This window comes from Sebastes umbrosus, chromosome 20, assembly GCF_015220745.1.
Source record: "Sebastes umbrosus isolate fSebUmb1 chromosome 20, fSebUmb1.pri, whole genome shotgun sequence".
NCBI classification, from domain to species: domain Eukaryota; kingdom Metazoa; phylum Chordata; class Actinopteri; order Perciformes; family Sebastidae; genus Sebastes; species Sebastes umbrosus.
This window is the reverse complement of record NC_051288.1, coordinates 10759672-10776581: the sequence shown is the minus strand read 5'-3', so window position 1 is coordinate 10776581 and position 16910 is coordinate 10759672. Positions and strand designations below refer to the sequence as shown.

The window sequence follows — 16910 nt, the reverse complement described above, 5'->3', positions numbered from 1 at the left end:
ACTGCACCTATAGGTAGTTGTGTTTTTTTTTTAACAGACTGTCCCTGAAGGCTTATCCAGATTAGAGCTGCATGTTCACCCAGTGAACAGGTAAATGTAAATCTAAAAAGAAAAAAAAACAACTCAGGAGGTATGCGTGCATTTCTCTTGGCTGAAGGTTTACTTCGCCTGGAGCGCAAGAAGAAGAAGAAGGAGGAGGAGGAGGGGGAAATAGTGGAGCCAATGAGAAGACAGCTTCCAGATCAGCTCTCTATAACTCTGTGTCACACTCACTGAGCGATGCCACAACCAAGTTACTGCAGCTAGGAGACTTTCAGTGGACTATAAGCTCTCTCAAAGCGCGCATATATCACTTTTTTTTTAGTGCGCTTTTTTTGCTTTTACGCACTCCAAAAAAAACAACAACCCTTCTTTTCCTCTGGAGGTGCTGCTTCCACGATGAGCGCCGGACAGACGTATGAAAAGAAGATTGCGAGTATTTTGACCGACCTGCCAGGATCTATGAGTTGCCACCCGAGCTCCAAGGATTCCCCAACCCTCCCGGAGTCCTCTGTGACGGACATGGGCTACTACAGCGGACAGACTGGACCCAGCCATCACGAGTATTACCACCAGAGTCAAGCAGCGTACGGACAGCAAATGAACTCTTACCACCACCACCAGTTTAATCTGAACGGAATGGGAGCAGCTGGAGCGTACGCGACCAAATCTGAATACCCCTACACTAACAGCTACAAACAGTTCGGACATTACAACAGAGATCACCTGCAGGCATCGCCTCCCCTCTCAGGTAAATGTTGAGATCATAATCATGGGTTTTGTTTTTTTATAACTCTGCTCTTTCTTTTTGTCATTATTGTTATTTCTTTTCTTGGTTTTGTTTTGAATGTTGAGGTTGTTTTCTCTCTAGTGTACTTGATGGGTTTGTCTGTAAAGCTCACTTTGTATCTGTAATTACAAACAGTGGATTATGCATATATGAAAAGAGCCTTGAAAAAAGGGGAAAAAATAAAGTATATATATATAAAAAAATAATAATAATCATGAGTTATTTTCATGTGTTTACCTCCAGTGTGCGTAATGGTATCTGCGAGTAAAGGTCAAGTCACTTATTGGGGCTGAGATAGTCTTGTAAAAGAGCCATGATTGAAATCACACTCTATTACCAGTTATTTATTTTTTTAAATTTTATTTATTATTTTTATTTGGTATATTATCTATTTATTTTTTTTTTTTTTAATTTTCCTTTAGTTTTTGGAAAATATTTGTGTTAAAAAATAAAAATCCAGTGCTGACTTCAGTCAAATCACATGCTTCCTTCATGTCCCCCATAAATGTTACAACCGTACAAGGCCCTGCGTAATATTCACTTCACACATGTATATTTGATTTGCAGATAAAAAGAAAAACTAACATTTGCTCAGTAGCCTACCAGGCTGGTGTTTTTAACGTTCATGTTTTAACAGCCTGCCCTGGGAACGAGCCAGTCATTAACAGCTGGTCGTAAAACAATGATGATTTTATTAAAGCTAATAATATTTACTCAATTCTAACATTATGCCACCGGCTTGCCAAAATTGGAAATTCGACAAGATAAAATGATCCTGTGTGAGTGATTTTGGTTTTGTGGTTTTTGTCTTTGGAGTTGCCACATTATAGTTTTTAACTTTGAAGCAAATTCATCTCATCTACATTTTGTTTCACTTGCTATTAACAGCTGGTCATAAAACAATGATGATTTAATTAAAATTAATAATATTTACTCAATTCTAACATGATACCACCGACATGCCAAAATTGGAAATTCGACAAGATAAAATAATCCTGTGTGAGTGATTTTGGTTTTGTGGTATTTGTCTTTGAAGTTGCCACATTATAGTTTTTAACTTTGAAGCACATTCTTCTAATTTACATTTTGTTTCACTTGCTTTTTTTTTTTTTTTTTTTTTTTTTACACTTTATGTAACTTTTTTTTTGATGCTTTATTTCATGAAAAATATTTTTGTTGTAATTTTTTTAGTGAAAGAAGAGCCAGAGCCCGAGGTCCGCATGGTGAATGGGAAACCGAAAAAGATCCGCAAGCCAAGGACGATCTACTCCAGCTACCAGCTCGCTGCTCTGCAGAGGCGCTTCCAGAAGGCTCAGTACCTCGCGCTGCCGGAGAGAGCGGAGCTCGCGGCGCAGCTCGGACTCACTCAGACACAGGTAAGATTCTGGAACACTGGGGATTTTAGAATTCATCAATACTTTTAGCGAAATGTGAGTCAGGGGGTTTCCAAAATATGGCCAACAAGTTGCTACGTGCCATCGGTGCGTAATTACGCACGGCACGCACTGGATTTCCTTGTTTAGATAAAAGAACTTAGAAAAGAATAAAATAATTTAGACCTGAACTGAATGGAGTGTAATTCAAGATTCAAGATTTAAGAGTTTTATTTGCCATTTGCACCTAAGCACATTGGAATTCTGAGCAGTTTACACCGAGTCAGCTTTAAGAAAAGAAAAAAAGGTAGAAAAGGCACAAGGTAATTACAGTACAAAATAAGTAGCACATTCAACTCAACACAATAAATAAATAAATTATTAAAATATAAAACGCCCTCAGTGTAGTCAATAAATAAAATAAACTACCCTCTGTATGGGAACGATACCCCCAGAATACAAATATACAGTATATATGCTCCATGACCATGTCAAAAGAACTTGTAACTCTCAAAAATATATAAAAAAATAAATAATTAATATATTTCAGACAATTACACAATGGAAGGCAGCATATTGCACAGCATTACAGTCCATTATATTAATGCTGTGCATTTATTTATTGTGTTGAGTTGAATGTGCTACTTATTTTGCACTGTAATTACCTTGTGCCTTTTCTACCTTTTTTTCTTTTCTTAAAGCTTAAAGCTTTTCTAAAAACTGCTCAGAATGCCAACGTACTTATATTAGGTACAAATGGCAAATAAAACTCTTGAATCTTGAAGATAAACAATTAAAAATGCTCAATTAACTTACTATTTATTTACCATCTTAACATTATCTATATTTTATAGCACTTTTTAATTTTCTGTTGCAGTACAATTAAAGGTCCCGTATTGTAAAAAGTGAAATTTTCATGTGTTTTATATTATAAAGCAGGTTTAAATGTGATATAAATACTGTTAAAGTACCAAAATGCTCAATATACAGAGAAACACACACAGCCCGTATTCAGAAATAGTGCGTTTGAAACAAGCTGTTAGGATTACTGTCCATTTGTGATGTCACAAATATACAATATTTAGACCATTACACGGTTTCAAACATAAACGTTCTAAATGTGTCCCAGTTTATTTCCTGGTTGCAGTGAATGTTAATAACATCAGCTGACAGGAAGTAAACATGGACCCAAGCTGTTGCCTTTTAACGCAATTCTTTTGCAATTCCATTGAAATGAGCTAAAACGGAGCGTTTCAGACAGATGGTAAATACAGGTATATTCAAGCAGACAGTATGAGGAAAATAAAGTTTTTTTTAAACATTAAAGCATGTAAACATGCTCTAGTAGAAACACAAAATACAAGTATGAACCTGAAAATGAGCATAATATGGGACCTTTAATGTTCACACTCTTTATTCTTCAACAGGTCAAGATCTGGTTCCAGAACCGGAGGTCCAAGTTCAAGAAGCTGTACAAGAATGGCGAGGTTCCTCTGGATCACAGTCCCAACGCCAGCGACTCCATGGCATGCAACTCCCCACCCTCCCCCGCAGTGTGGGACAACAGCACCCCGCAGAGCACCCCGATCAGCAGACCTCAGGTCCCTCAGCCGACGCACAGCTCGTCGCCGCCCTACATGGAGGATTATAACAACCACTGGTACCAGCAGGGATCACACCTACAGCACCCGGGCACCGTGCACCACCCAGTCCCGCAGCAAAGCGTGGGAGCTGTTTATTAACAATGACTCAATGGTCTCTCTCTCCCACAATGACTCTGCAGAGCAACCGGACCGGGAGATAAATAAGTGAAACTTTTTGGTTTCTTTTTGGATGATCAAGAACTTGTTTCAGAAACTGGGGGTTTCCATTCACAATCAAGCACATAAGGGATTTCTGATCACTTGTGGCAGCATATTTAACGGACATCATGGCGTGGTTGTTTAAATTATTTATCGCTTCTGTTGTATTTTTCTCACTCACTTTTGTAAATGAATATGCAAAAATTGTTTTGTTTTTTTACCCTATAACCACAGACAGAATATTGACATTTAAGCATTCAAATCACAAGCGCGTCCAAAAAAGAGAACTCAGGTCATATTTATATGGATTTGTATAAAACGTCGAAGGCTGTAAATATGTGTTTATATATGCAGAACCACTAAGATGCTATTTGTTTTGAAACGGCACTGTGGTGCTTCCAAAAAAAAACTTTGTCATATTCATGTAATTAGTCCACTTGTTGCCTTCTTGTCAATTGAATAAAGGTGTTAATTAAGCATGTTGTGTGTCTAGCCCCTTTATAAACAATGTATAGGGTCTATAAGGTGCACGCACACCTCATCCTAACCAGTGCAGGAACTGGTTTCTGAGAGCAAATAGAGCCTTTGGGGAATTAGTGTTTGAACATTTAAATGAATGAAATCAATGATTTAGATCACTCACTTTGAATCTAGATGATTTAAATATGATTCCACTAGAATCAGGTTTATTCATAATTCAAGCTGTGTAAAACACTTACAGACGTCGTAAATGTTTATACTGTAATGAATAGGCCTATTAAATTATTTTTAATAATAAATAATTCTCTCATCTTTAGGTCTAAATCACTTGACAGAATAACAGTCCTGTGCTTCACCACACTGGGCAGAATATTACAGCTGTTTAAAGGTCCCATATTATAAAAAAGTGAGATTTTCATGTTTTTTTATTATAAAGCAGGCTTAAGTCCTATATAAATACTGCGAAAGTATCGAAACGCTCAATCCACAGGGAACTACACACAGCCCGTATTCAGAAACTCTGCATTTGAAACAAGCTGTCAGGATTTCTGTCCATTTGTGATGTCACAAATATACAATATTTAGACACTTTACACAGATTTAAACGTAAACATTCTAAATGTGTCCCAGTTTATTTCCTGGTTGCAGTGTATGTGAATGTCATTAGCTGACAGGAAGTACACATGGACCCAAGCTGTTGCCTAGCAACGCATTTCTGTTGCAATTCCGTCAAAATGCGCTAAAACGGAGCGTTTCAGACAAAGGGTAAATACAGGCATATTCAGACAGACTGTATGAGGGAAAATAACGTTTTTTTTTAACATTACAGCATGTAAACATGTTCTAGTAGAAACACAAAATACAAGTATGAACCTGAAAATGAGCAGAATATGGGACCTTTAAAGGAGTTGTATCTGCAATTACGCACTGGTTTATCCACTTTTTATTTCAATTTGTCCAGAAATCTAACCGGAAACCAAAAGGTTCTTAATCTAAATATATTTTCTTAACCTAATTTTATGATCAAGAATGTTATTTATCTCACTGAGCCCAAAAGTTTTGGAAAAGTATATATAGTACAGAGTCAATAGACTGTAATGTTGAGCTGACTGTGAGCTGCGTGCAAAGCGCTGCAGTAGGAGGCGACGCACAAGCAGACATGTTGGAGTCACTCGGTTTTATTACTATTCTGCTGCCAGATAACACGAGAGAGAATTCACAGAGAGAGAGAGAGAGAGAGAGAGAGAGGGAGACAGAGAGAGAGAGAGAGAGAGAGAGAGGGAGACAGAGAGAGAGAAGGGAGGGTTTTAGAAACGCTGCCAAATATTGACGTTATAAGAAAACACAGCCCCTTTCTATTTTTTGACTGTTTTACTTTAAACACTGGGTTTCATTCTGTTGAATTTGGCAAAGTAGTTATAGAAGATGAGCAGGCTTTTAGTTCACGGGTCCATCATCATGTGATGAATGACTCACTTTTTTTTTTTTTTACCAAATATTAAAGATAATGTTCCACAGTATCAGATGAAACATTCACACACTGTTAAGAATTTCCCAGTAAAATAACAGTAAAGAACTGGCAGCAGGGTTGCCTTTATGTTACTGTCAAATTAACATTATTATACTGTAGCTGAAATTTACAGCTTTGTACTGTTAATGAAAAATACAGTTTGAACTGTTTTTTTTTTATTAATTTCACAGTATTTTACAGTTAATTTACTGTTTAAAGATACATTATATAGCTGTTTTCCACCTTTCTTTTACATTATCTTACTGATAATGCACTATTTAGGTTGTATTTTTTACATACATTTTAATAAACATTATTTTTTTGCCTAGATGAATAGACTTAGCAGGTTACAGACATAGGAATAGTCACACTAAATACAATTAAAGGCACTTGTTAGGAAAAAGGCTATAATAGACTTGTTGACACTTTCCCCAAAATGTCTGTCTATAGCTGGCTACAAGCACAGAATGCAAAGACAGTTAGACAGTTGATCAGCAGTAAAGTGCTGTTTTTTTAAGAATACATTATAGTTCAGTTAAAAAACGGCCTATGAGTTTAATTTAACAGGTTTTCTTTTGTATTAACAGTAAAGCACTGTTTTTTGCAATAACAGGTTAATACTGTTGAAATCCTGCTGTAAATTAACAGCAATTGTTTACAGTGTACTTTTATAGGCAAAAAGGTCTTCAGGTGATAAACAAGCCTAATGGTGTAACCTGTGGGAATACAGTGATATTAATTAGCTGAGAGATGTTTTAGATAAACATGACAACTACACTCCAATAATGACTGTTAAAGACAGTCATAAAAAACAAACACAACCTCCCTTTCTGCGTCTTCACAACTAATAATAATGACAGTGTGGATAACCTCAGTTTGGTCACATAAATCATGCGTTATTAAATATGCTGCACAAACACTTACATGATGGATAAAACCGCTAATGGCGATCTTATCCACATGGACCACCAAGGCGTCATTACGCACTGGGAGAAAATACACCCACGGTGTTTTATTATAGGCTAACCTTTCCTATGGAATGCACTCTGGACTGGAGGTGTTACATGAAACTTTACTGCAGCATTGTGTCACTGCAATTATCTCAGAGTATTACAGCTTCAAATGCAGGTTTAAAAAGTCAGTGTGCCATACATTTTATTATTCTCAGATTTTGGGGATTTACTTGCATCAAAAAGAAAATATGTTGGACTAAGGTATATTTTACTGTCCTAATGATTTTTTCTTTATTCAATGAAATTCTAGATATAGATTTGTTCACATTAGAATCTAATTGTCTAAATATTACATCATTTGGTAGATGTAGAAGAAAAATCTAAAGTATATCAAATAAAATTTATATGATTAATTAATTTCTTTGGGGAATTTTTTTTCACTTTTATTAGTCTGCCTGCTGTTTTATGTTATTATTAATTTGTATATGAGCACATGGGGTGGACAAAAACATTGGATATGTTGACTTATACTTTTAAGGCATATTAAGGCTGGTAATTGGAACTACATTATATAACCTTATGCAATCCATATTAATTTATATTGATTATATTTTCAATTTATTTTATTTATTTTTATATTATTTCAGTTGGACTTTGAATATTTCCACAGATTTTATTTATTAATTTATTTATCAGTAAAAAAAAGTGTTATTGATTTATGATTCCAATAATTTGAGATTTATTTTGAAAGAACTTTTGGTCCAAAATCAAGATTTTTCTCTTTTTCTTTTGCCTACCCACATGTTTTTTAGTGCACTTCTTGGTTTCTTTGACACCTGTGACATTTAATTTATTTATTTTAAAGCACTGTACTACCAAACTACACACACATTCTTTCAACATTTACCAAAGAAAAAAAATCCCATTTCCCTATAATGTCCCCTCCCCTCCCTTTTACTTTATCCCCTGAACTCAACACCAGTTGTCTACAGCATCACTCATCATCTCAATGCCCTGTGCTGATTTGACAAAAGCAGCATGAGTACTATTGCCTTTTAATATCAATGAAATCTCATCAGGAGTACATGTGACCCCTCCTCGGCGGCTCCCTCAGCGTGTGTGGCCCCTCGGCTGTGTGGTTGTCAGGGGAAACATTTGTGCTGAAGACAAACGTTGTGTTCGCTTACAGGCTGCACTTGTGTGTGTGTGTGGGGGCTGTCAAGACGTGTCCATATATGTCATCTCTAAACATTAACAAGTGTAAGTAGCCATGGTAGGTGCTGGTGAACTGTTGAACTTGAATGTGATCCTGGTATGGCACAACATCACAGCACCCTAAATAGAGCCGATGCCCCTGTGAGCCCTCCTCCTCCTCCTCCTGCAACAGTCATCAGAGTGGTGTCTGTCCCTTGGGGTGCAGCGATATGGGTTGAGGTGGAGGTCGGCGACTGAAATGCATGCAAGGAAAGACTTGCAGCAGCTGTCCAACACTTAGTCCGAGCTCTGCCCGAGCCTCGGCTGCATTAGGATCACTCACTCTCTCCATTTTGCTGTAAACTGGGATGAACTGAAGGGAGAAAGGCATCCTTTGACAGCTGTGGACTGCTGAACCCTGGCTGACCTTGAGGCCATGATGGGCCCGGACTATAGACTGTGCTGATGCTCCACAGCCAGTCAACACACCTGATAAAGCCATCACGGTGAGAGCATGAGCTCACCTTGACCTATACAAACTGAAAATGTTGCCTCCAGACACAAGTTTGACCAAAAAACACACTGTAAAATCTAAAAATAAGTAAAATAAGTGCTTTTCCCCCACATTTCTGTGCGTCTGGCCCTCTTAAATCCAGTGTTTTGAATCCAATAGTGTGTGCCAAACTGCATCTTTTAATCCCTCCAGAGTGTGTTTGTGTGTATGCATCAGTAAAACCTTCCTTCAGATGAAACCAAATCATGCATTCACTCTCTCTAACAGGGAAGCTGCTCACAATTACCCAAGATGTCAGATCACTCAAGCTAATAACAATAATCACCCCAGAGACCTGCGTTGCCATTCGCCCATTCAAAGCAACTGGGGATTTAATTACAAGCTATTTTCCCCTCTTATTGCTATCCTGGCATTAAAACCCATCAGACACCTTGTATCTGATAACTCGACCCGTTCGCAGCATTGATACAGTCACACTTGCCTTCATCATTACCCTTCAACCCTCCTCTTAGCTTGTCTATTACACCAGGAGCCCTTTCACTTTCCCTTCAATCTGCCCGCGTGATAATTGGCCCCCCGATTTGAAAGGTCCTATACTCTGTCTGTCCAACTCCACAGGCCCATTATTCTAATCTGGAGATGTGAAATTGCCTATAATTTTCCCTGATGCCCCCCCGTCACTTGCCTCTTCTTCCCCAGGCCCGCGTGCTTAACAAGGCACATAATGATGGGAATGAGCAAAAGGGGCATTGAGGGTGTGTGTGTGTGTGTGTGTGTGTGTGTATATATAAAGAAGGAGATGTTAATGTAACACAATGCTTGTCGTTGTGTGAGAAAATCAGCTCGGAGGAGTGAAAACACTCTCTGCCGGCTCTGATGTGGCTTTTGTTCTTCAGAGAAACACTACCACTGAGCAAGACTGCACTCTAAGGTAAGACAGGACTGTATGACTGGTGGTGACATGGTGCTCATATAGCAGCTTGCATGTATAGACGTGGGTATGGCATGTTCATTTTGAATGGTGTGTGAGTATCCAATAGATAATAATTTTTATCTTAGAAATAACATCTGTACAAGAGTTCAGTGAGAAAAGTGCAAAATGAAAGTAATTCATTGATTTATTGGCCTTTAGTTGTTATGGTTAAAGGTAGTCTTTGTTGACATCACACATGAAGAGCTACACCTGTAATATAAATGACTGTATTTTAATAGATTCCTAGTAATATGAGGAGAAAAACCTATCTCTAAAACAGCATGTGTTTGATTAGTTATTGTTCTGAACAAGGCTGCACTATAAGGTAAGACAGGACTGCATGACTGGTGACATGGTGCTCATATAGCAGCTTGCATGTATAGACGTGGGTATGACATGTTCATTTTGAATGCAACAAGGTGTGTGAGTATCCAATAAACAATATGTTTTTATCTTAAAAATAACATCTGTACAAGAGTTCAGTGAGAAAAGTGAAAAAATTAAAGTAATTCATTGATTTATTAGAATTTAGTTGTTATGGTTAAAGGTAGTCTTTGTTGACATCACACACGCAGAGCTACACTTGTAATATAAATTACTGTATTTTAATAGATTCACAGTGGAGAAAACAGCGTGTGTGTGATTAGTTATCGTTCTAGTCCCTGTGTGGGTGACATCAGACAAATTGTATCTAATGTTTACCAGACATCTACAGTAAGACAGCAGAGTGATGGATGGAAGAGACAAAAAGAAGAAGTCACTGGATGTTCCTTTAACTCGAAGCACTCTTCGGCTTCATTAATCAAACGCCCGTTTAATCAAGAGCAAAGATATACATAATTAATTATCTGTTAAACAGTGTCTAAGCGCCAGAAATCAGTGCAAACCACTGTAAATCTTCAGGCTGCAGTTTTATTGGAGGGATAGCGTTGCCTTTTGTCATCACATTATGACAACAGTTCATTCTCTGTTTGAGCTCAGAGTGAAGAGAATGCAGAAAAGAAAGTACACTGTTAAGAATTTCCCAGTAAAATAACAGTAAAGAACTGGCAGCAGGGTTGCCTTTATGTTACTGTCAAATTAACATTATTATACTGTCGCTGAAATTTACAGCTTTGTACTGTTAATGAAAAATACTGTTTGAACAGTTTTTTTTTATTAATTTCACAGTATTTTACAGTTAATTTACTGTTTAAAGATATATTATACAGCTGTTTTTCATCTTTCTTTTACATTATCTTACTGATAATGCACTATTTAGGTTGTATTTTTTTTACATACATTTTAATAAACATTATTTTTTGCTTAGATGAATAGACTTAGCAGGTTACAGACATAGGAATAGTCACACTAAATACAATTAAAGGCACTTGTTAGGAAAAAGGCTATAATAGACTTGTTGACACTTTTCCCACAATGTTTGTCTATAGAAGGCTACAAGCACAGAATGCAAAGACAGTTAGACAGTTGATCAGCAGTAAAGTGCTGTTTTTTTAAGAATGCATTATAGTTCAATTAAAAAACGGCCTATGAGCGTAATTTAACAGGTTTTCTTTTGTATTAACAGTAAAGCACTGTTTTTAGCAATAACAGCTTAATACTGTTGAAATCCTGCTGTAAATTAACAGCAATTGTTTACAGTGTAGCCTATTTATTTAAAATGTGTTAAAATATCAAACTGTGTTGTAGTTGCGATGCTGACCTTTAAAAATTAAAGACATTTTTGGAAGGCACGTGTCGTCATAGCCTATTTGTCGGCGCGTAAAAGTCGCACCGCAAAAAACCACCGCGCGTAAAAGTGGCACCGCACATCCCCTTCTGTTCACCATCCTATAGGAACTATTTTTTTTTTCTGCTAATGTGTGAGTATTGTGTTGGCTCTTAATTTAAAAAAAAAAAAATATCCTAAGACATGAAAACTAAAATTGACAGTGGATATGATATAAACAAAACATATTTTTTCTCTGCAGGTTTAGTGTTGGAGAAAATACAACTGATATCCCAGCTATGAATGATCTAGTACATTACAGTAGATAGATACTGTTATACTTGTATCCACAGCTCACGAACGCTTTTGTTCATGAGAGTGTCGCAAATGAGTCAGAATCTAGACTAGTCAGAAGCTTGATTGAAGATTCAAATCACATCTTCAACTATTTGACAATGAAAACATGTCAGCAACCAAAACAAGCATGTCAAACAAAGAGATCCATCAACAACCGTGTCAATCCAAACAACTATTTATTTGCATAATGCGCACGTGCAGCATTTGTTGAACCATTGCAGCTGGAACTCTCTCGCTGTAATAAAGTAGACCCATTCTCACAATATATATCTATTTATTTGAAATGCCTTTTATCCAGAGTTAAATTGCACACACATTTTCAGAGAGTCGATGCAGGCAGTGCACCAGAAGTTGCAGTGACATCATAACAAAATCTATAAAATATATTTTGATACCTGGTATAGAAGTTTTTGGAAAATTGGATTCAAAACGCAACACGAAATATAAACGAATATGAACAAGATCTATTAAAACACACATTTTTAAATTCAGTTCTGAGAGGAGAGGCCTCGAGAGAAGTTCAGTGTGAAGTGCACCAAAAACAAACCTCCTCACATCATCTGAGGCCTGGGCATGGCGTCCTGATGGTGAGGGTGATGGTGGTGATGGTTTGGATACCAGTGACCAAAACTGTTCATGTAATTGTTTGGGTGCATTTGGGCTCCTTTGGAGACCTCCCAGAGCTGGGTTAGTCCAGGAGAGCAGGGTGAGATGGAGCTGGTGCTGTGGAGATGTTCACCTTCTGATCCACTGCCATGCTTCATGATCTTCTTATACTTGGAGCGCTTATTCTGAAACCAGATTTTCACCTAAAAAAGGAAAAAAAATGCGCATAATTGTCATTGTGGTTAACAATCAGAGGAAATTATACCACAAATGGCTTTTTTATTAGCATATTTAAACTCAATACACTTTTCAGAATTGGCCTCGAGTGAATATTGTGAACAATAAAAACCCACACAGCTCATCTTCTAGTGTTGTTATTTTTTTTGCAAATCCCAGGCTTACTACTACTGGCTGCATTGTTGAGTGGCATTAAAACTAAGCCCTTTCATTGTTCGCTGCTTTTATGAGTCCAATGAGTGTGACAGCAACAAGCCGAGTCTTTGAAAGGATTGTGAAATAAAAAAAAAAACAGCCCCAAACTTCCATTTTCTGCTGATTTCCAAAACAAAATGATTATTTATTTTTTTTCCGCGAGAACAATGGTATGAATATTCAGAAATTGCATCAAAAAGCCCCAAATGAACCACTCTATAAACATCCAAGCGACAGCAGCACGACAGGCCACTTATACCCGGGATCAGATGACACAGTGGATTTAATTTGTTTATCTATTTGTTGTTATGAAACATCAATCGAAAGCCACTCTTAAGCCGAGCAGGAAAGATAAGTTGATAAGTTGACAGCGACGCGTGCACCTGTTTGTCTCCAAAAAAATGTTTACACATGCGCGTGGAATCATTTCCAAACTCACAAACTGCGCATAAATACGCATTCTAAATACGCATTCTAAATACGCATTCTAAATTCTAAGTGCAACTGGAATTAAAGGAAACATTAATTTCCATTAAATCTTATAAGGACCTGGTTTCATTTCATAAAATATATTCTTGACAACCTCTAATTCTGCGGACCTGCAATGTCTGATTAGTCTCTTTTGATAATGTATCTGCGGTCGTGCTGCATTCAACAGAGAGCACTTGAAGGACCAGGGCTGACAAAAGGAAATACAGCCATCAAATTAAGTATAGTAAATAAGGCATGCATTAAAGGATCCACTTACAAATCACAAGAATTTGCTTCCTCATTTGATCTCCTGAAGCGCCGTGATCCTTAATAATAATAATAATACTACAGCAAATAATAAGAGGTTTCCTTTCCAAGCGTTTCAACATCCACTCTCTCTCTCTCTCTCTCTCTCAGGGAAATTTGACTTCAGTCAGATTAATTCAAGTCTTTTAGATAGAAAGTATTAGCCCTGTATTCTATTTAATAAGCCACTAAATACTAAATATTACAGGCCGGATATTTTAGGCTGAATAATAGTGCATTTATTAAGCATAACCTGTTTAATTACCTTAATTAGAATTATTATTATTATTATTATTATTATTAGTAGTAGTAGTAGTAGTAGTAGCAGCAGTATTAATAAGAATAATACTATTACTAATACATAAATAAGTACATGAATAAAAACAATATAACCAATAATAATAATAATCATCAGCATAATAATGATGATAATAATATTAATAATAATAATAAAAATAAAAATAAGAAGAACACAAATACAACGACTATGACTACTACTAATAATAATAATAATAATAATAATAAAAATACTATTACTACTGCTACTAATAATACAAATAATAATAAAAAAATACTACTACTGCTAGTAATAATAATAATAATAATACAAATACTACTACTAATAATACAAATAATAATAATAATAATATTGACAACAATAATAGCCTAATATAGTGCATATATCTTGGACCGAACACCCTACATTTTCCCTGCTCCCTTCCGGTTAGCTGCCTGGGTTGAAGGCCCACCTGAGTCTGGGTGAGTCCCAGTTTGGCCGCCAGGTCTGCTCGTTCCGGTAAGGCCAGGTACTGGGTCTGCTGGAAGCGCTGGAACAGAGCCTGCAGCTGCAGACTCGAGTAGATGGTCCGAGGCTTCCGGATCTTCCTCCCTTTTCCATTCAGACGGATGTCTCTGCTCTCATTCACCGTGGGCTTCTCGCGATCTGGTAGATTGAAATAAGGAGAGTTTTGATTCATAACTTTCTCTGTTAAGGCTGCAGGACAAAACCAGAAATATGGAGAAGCACATTGAGAATCTCATCTGATCTCATAAGAAAACTAAATCTACAATATCAAACAACAGGAGAGCACTGATGCTTCAATTTTACAGATTCAGCAGGAAATATAGTGTCTATATAAAAAAAAATATCCATATCTATAGTGCAGGGCCTACAACTACATCTATCTATATCTATAGTGCAGGCCCTGCACTATAGATATAGATATAGTGGCAGGCCCTGCACTATATATGCTATAAACACAAACGCCTTTAAAGCCAAAAATGTAAGTTAACTTGTGCATTTTTTTATCAGACCGTCCCATCCCTGTTTGGCTTATGTCCATCAGTCCATCTTGTTGCTAAATAATAATTAATGTGCTGCTAAAGAACATGTAAATCCAGAGGACAGATAGTCATTTTTATTAATGGGTTATGTATGAATTATTGTGATGTTGTTTTTTTGTCTGATGGGTCTTACTTGTCTGTCTGTCTATGGTAATAGTATGTCTATTGTATGTGTACTTTTTCTCAAACTGAGCTGCCTATGGATGCAAAATGAATTTCAGTGCAAACTGACAATAAAGTTGTATCGTATCGTATTAAAGCGTCATCAAATCCCATGGCCTTAAATGGTCTGATTCTAGTTTTATTAAATGTCTGCTGTTTTGCAGCAATGAGGTTAACAATGAGGTTAAAAACGAGAGGTATAGGCCCAGGCTACATGGTTTCATAATTGGACTTACCCACTAAAAAATTATGGTCAATAAAATGAATGGCACCATCTGCCTTCATTATATAACATGAGTGGTAAAGAGGGAGCATCTCTGAGGCCTTGTTTGGACATTAGTCACCTGCTGACGTCTAATGCCTTAATTAAACTTGAAATAAAAACACATTATATATATGACGGGAAAAAAATCAAGAAAAATCTAAAGTATATCAAATAATATATATATATTTATATGATTAATTAATTTCTTTGGGGAATATTTTTTTTTCACTTTTCTTAGTCTGCCTGTTGTTTTATGTTATTATTAATTTATAATTTACCTGCTGACGTCTAATGCCTTAATTAAACTTGAAAAAAAACACATTATATATATATATATATATATATATGACGGGAAAAAATGACTTTATTTTGTTTTATTTAAGTGAACTATTCTTCTCATTATTAAAATGTCAGGGGGGAAATTGGACGCCCCTGTGCGTAATTGCGCATCATGGCAAATCAGAACTTTATGATCCAACAGTTTGGTGTTTTTCCCACATACCTGTGTGCTCTAATCTGCTGTGGGCCACCATACTGCTGCTGCTGTTGTTGTTGTTGTTGTTGCTGTGATTGCTGTGCTGGTAGGAGGACATGTAAGCAGACTGGTGATGCGTGTTCCAGCCCAGAGAGCGGCCATAGGACGCGCTGCTGCTGCTGCTGCCAGGGTAAGGAGTGTCGTGCTGGGAGTGATGGCCGGCAGCGTGCAGGCCGTGGACCGGGTAAATGTGAGAGAGTCCCGGGGAGTGCTGCTGGTGCGCCGGATGACCGTGGGCAAACTCTAGGAAGGCCGATTTGGATGCATCTGAGGCGGCATTCCGGCTGTCAGGCATGAACCCCACAGACATCATTAGCTAGTCCATAAACCCGCCGCTCTGCTGCAGACGCTTTCATGAGCTCTGGAGGAGGACAACTTGGAACAAATCCACACTCGAGTCTTTGGAAGAAGAAAAAAAAAGTTCCCTGCAGTAATGAGTTACATGTTCACAACTTGTTTAGGAGGCAAAACGTGATCGAGTAAAAAGCGAAAGGGGTCCTTTTTCTTTACATCATTGGTGGAGGAGCCGACATGGTTCTTCAAAAACACCTCCTGCCTGCAGAGCCTCGAACACACTGGAGAACATCTGAGAGCTCTCTGATTGGTCCTCAGCAGCCAGCTGATTAACGTCATTAACATATGATCATACCTCCTTCTATACAGGCCTGCATTATGAAATCATCTGATCATATGTATAAGCCTGGATATTCTTATTCTACCATCAAATCAAATAAAAATGCTTTAAAGTGCAGAATTCATATTTTAATTTTTTTTCTGAAAACATACCTGCTTCAGGAGATTTAATAACTTCCTATCATACTTCCATCTATACAGGCCTGCATTATGAAATCATCTGATCATATGTATAGGCCTGGAGATTCTTATTCTACAATGTCATCAAATCAAATAAAAATGAAAAAAAGTGCAGATTTAATATTTTTTCTGAAAACATACCTGTTTTAGGAGATTTAATAACTTTTTTGGAAAAAAAATGTCTGAATAGATTTATTTCACTTTTCAGAATCAATATGATATTCGTTATTGTGACAATTGTGTTTCAATAGGCCAGGCTATAATAATACTTAGGCCAAACTAT

At 37.0% G+C, this 16910-nt stretch overlaps 2 protein-coding genes across 2 annotated transcripts; one reads left to right on the top strand and one right to left on the bottom strand.

The window, feature by feature from the left end:
* The first annotated feature begins 273 nt into the window (after nucleotides 1-273).
* On the top strand, nucleotides 274-4481 carry dlx3b (distal-less homeobox 3b). Its single transcript, XM_037755175.1, has 3 exons — nucleotides 274-790; nucleotides 2021-2205; nucleotides 3630-4481. The coding sequence occupies exons 1-3, from the start codon at nucleotides 439-441 to the stop codon at nucleotides 3942-3944; spliced, it is 852 nt and encodes a 283-aa protein (XP_037611103.1). The 5' UTR covers nucleotides 274-438; the 3' UTR covers nucleotides 3945-4481.
* A 7371-nt stretch (nucleotides 4482-11852) lies between these two features.
* On the bottom strand, nucleotides 11853-16622 carry LOC119479058 (homeobox protein Dlx4b-like). The gene is made up of 3 exons (XM_037754243.1): nucleotides 15782-16622; nucleotides 14258-14451; nucleotides 11853-12502 (listed from the first exon to the last, which is right to left on the bottom strand). The coding sequence occupies exons 1-3, from the start codon at nucleotides 16125-16127 to the stop codon at nucleotides 12245-12247; spliced, it is 798 nt and encodes a 265-aa protein (XP_037610171.1). The 5' UTR covers nucleotides 16128-16622; the 3' UTR covers nucleotides 11853-12244.
* Between the last annotated feature and the right edge of the window lie 288 nt (nucleotides 16623-16910).

Coding starts and splice junctions, on each gene's coding strand:
- LOC119479058 (XM_037754243.1), bottom strand. CDS start 16,127: ATGATGTCTGTGGGGTTCATGCCTGACAGCCGGAATGCCGCCTCAGAT. Junction 14,452..15,781: donor CAGCAGATTAGAGCACACAG/GTATGTGGGAAA, acceptor TCAATCTACCAG/ATCGCGAGAAGCCCACGGTG. Junction 12,503..14,257: donor TGGGACTCACCCAGACTCAG/GTGGGCCTTCAA, acceptor TTCCTTTTTTAG/GTGAAAATCTGGTTTCAGAA.
- dlx3b (XM_037755175.1), top strand. CDS start 439: ATGAGCGCCGGACAGACGTATGAAAAGAAGATTGCGAGTATTTTGACC. Junction 791..2,020: donor GGCATCGCCTCCCCTCTCAG/GTAAATGTTGAG, acceptor TAATTTTTTTAG/TGAAAGAAGAGCCAGAGCCC. Junction 2,206..3,629: donor TCGGACTCACTCAGACACAG/GTAAGATTCTGG, acceptor ATTCTTCAACAG/GTCAAGATCTGGTTCCAGAA.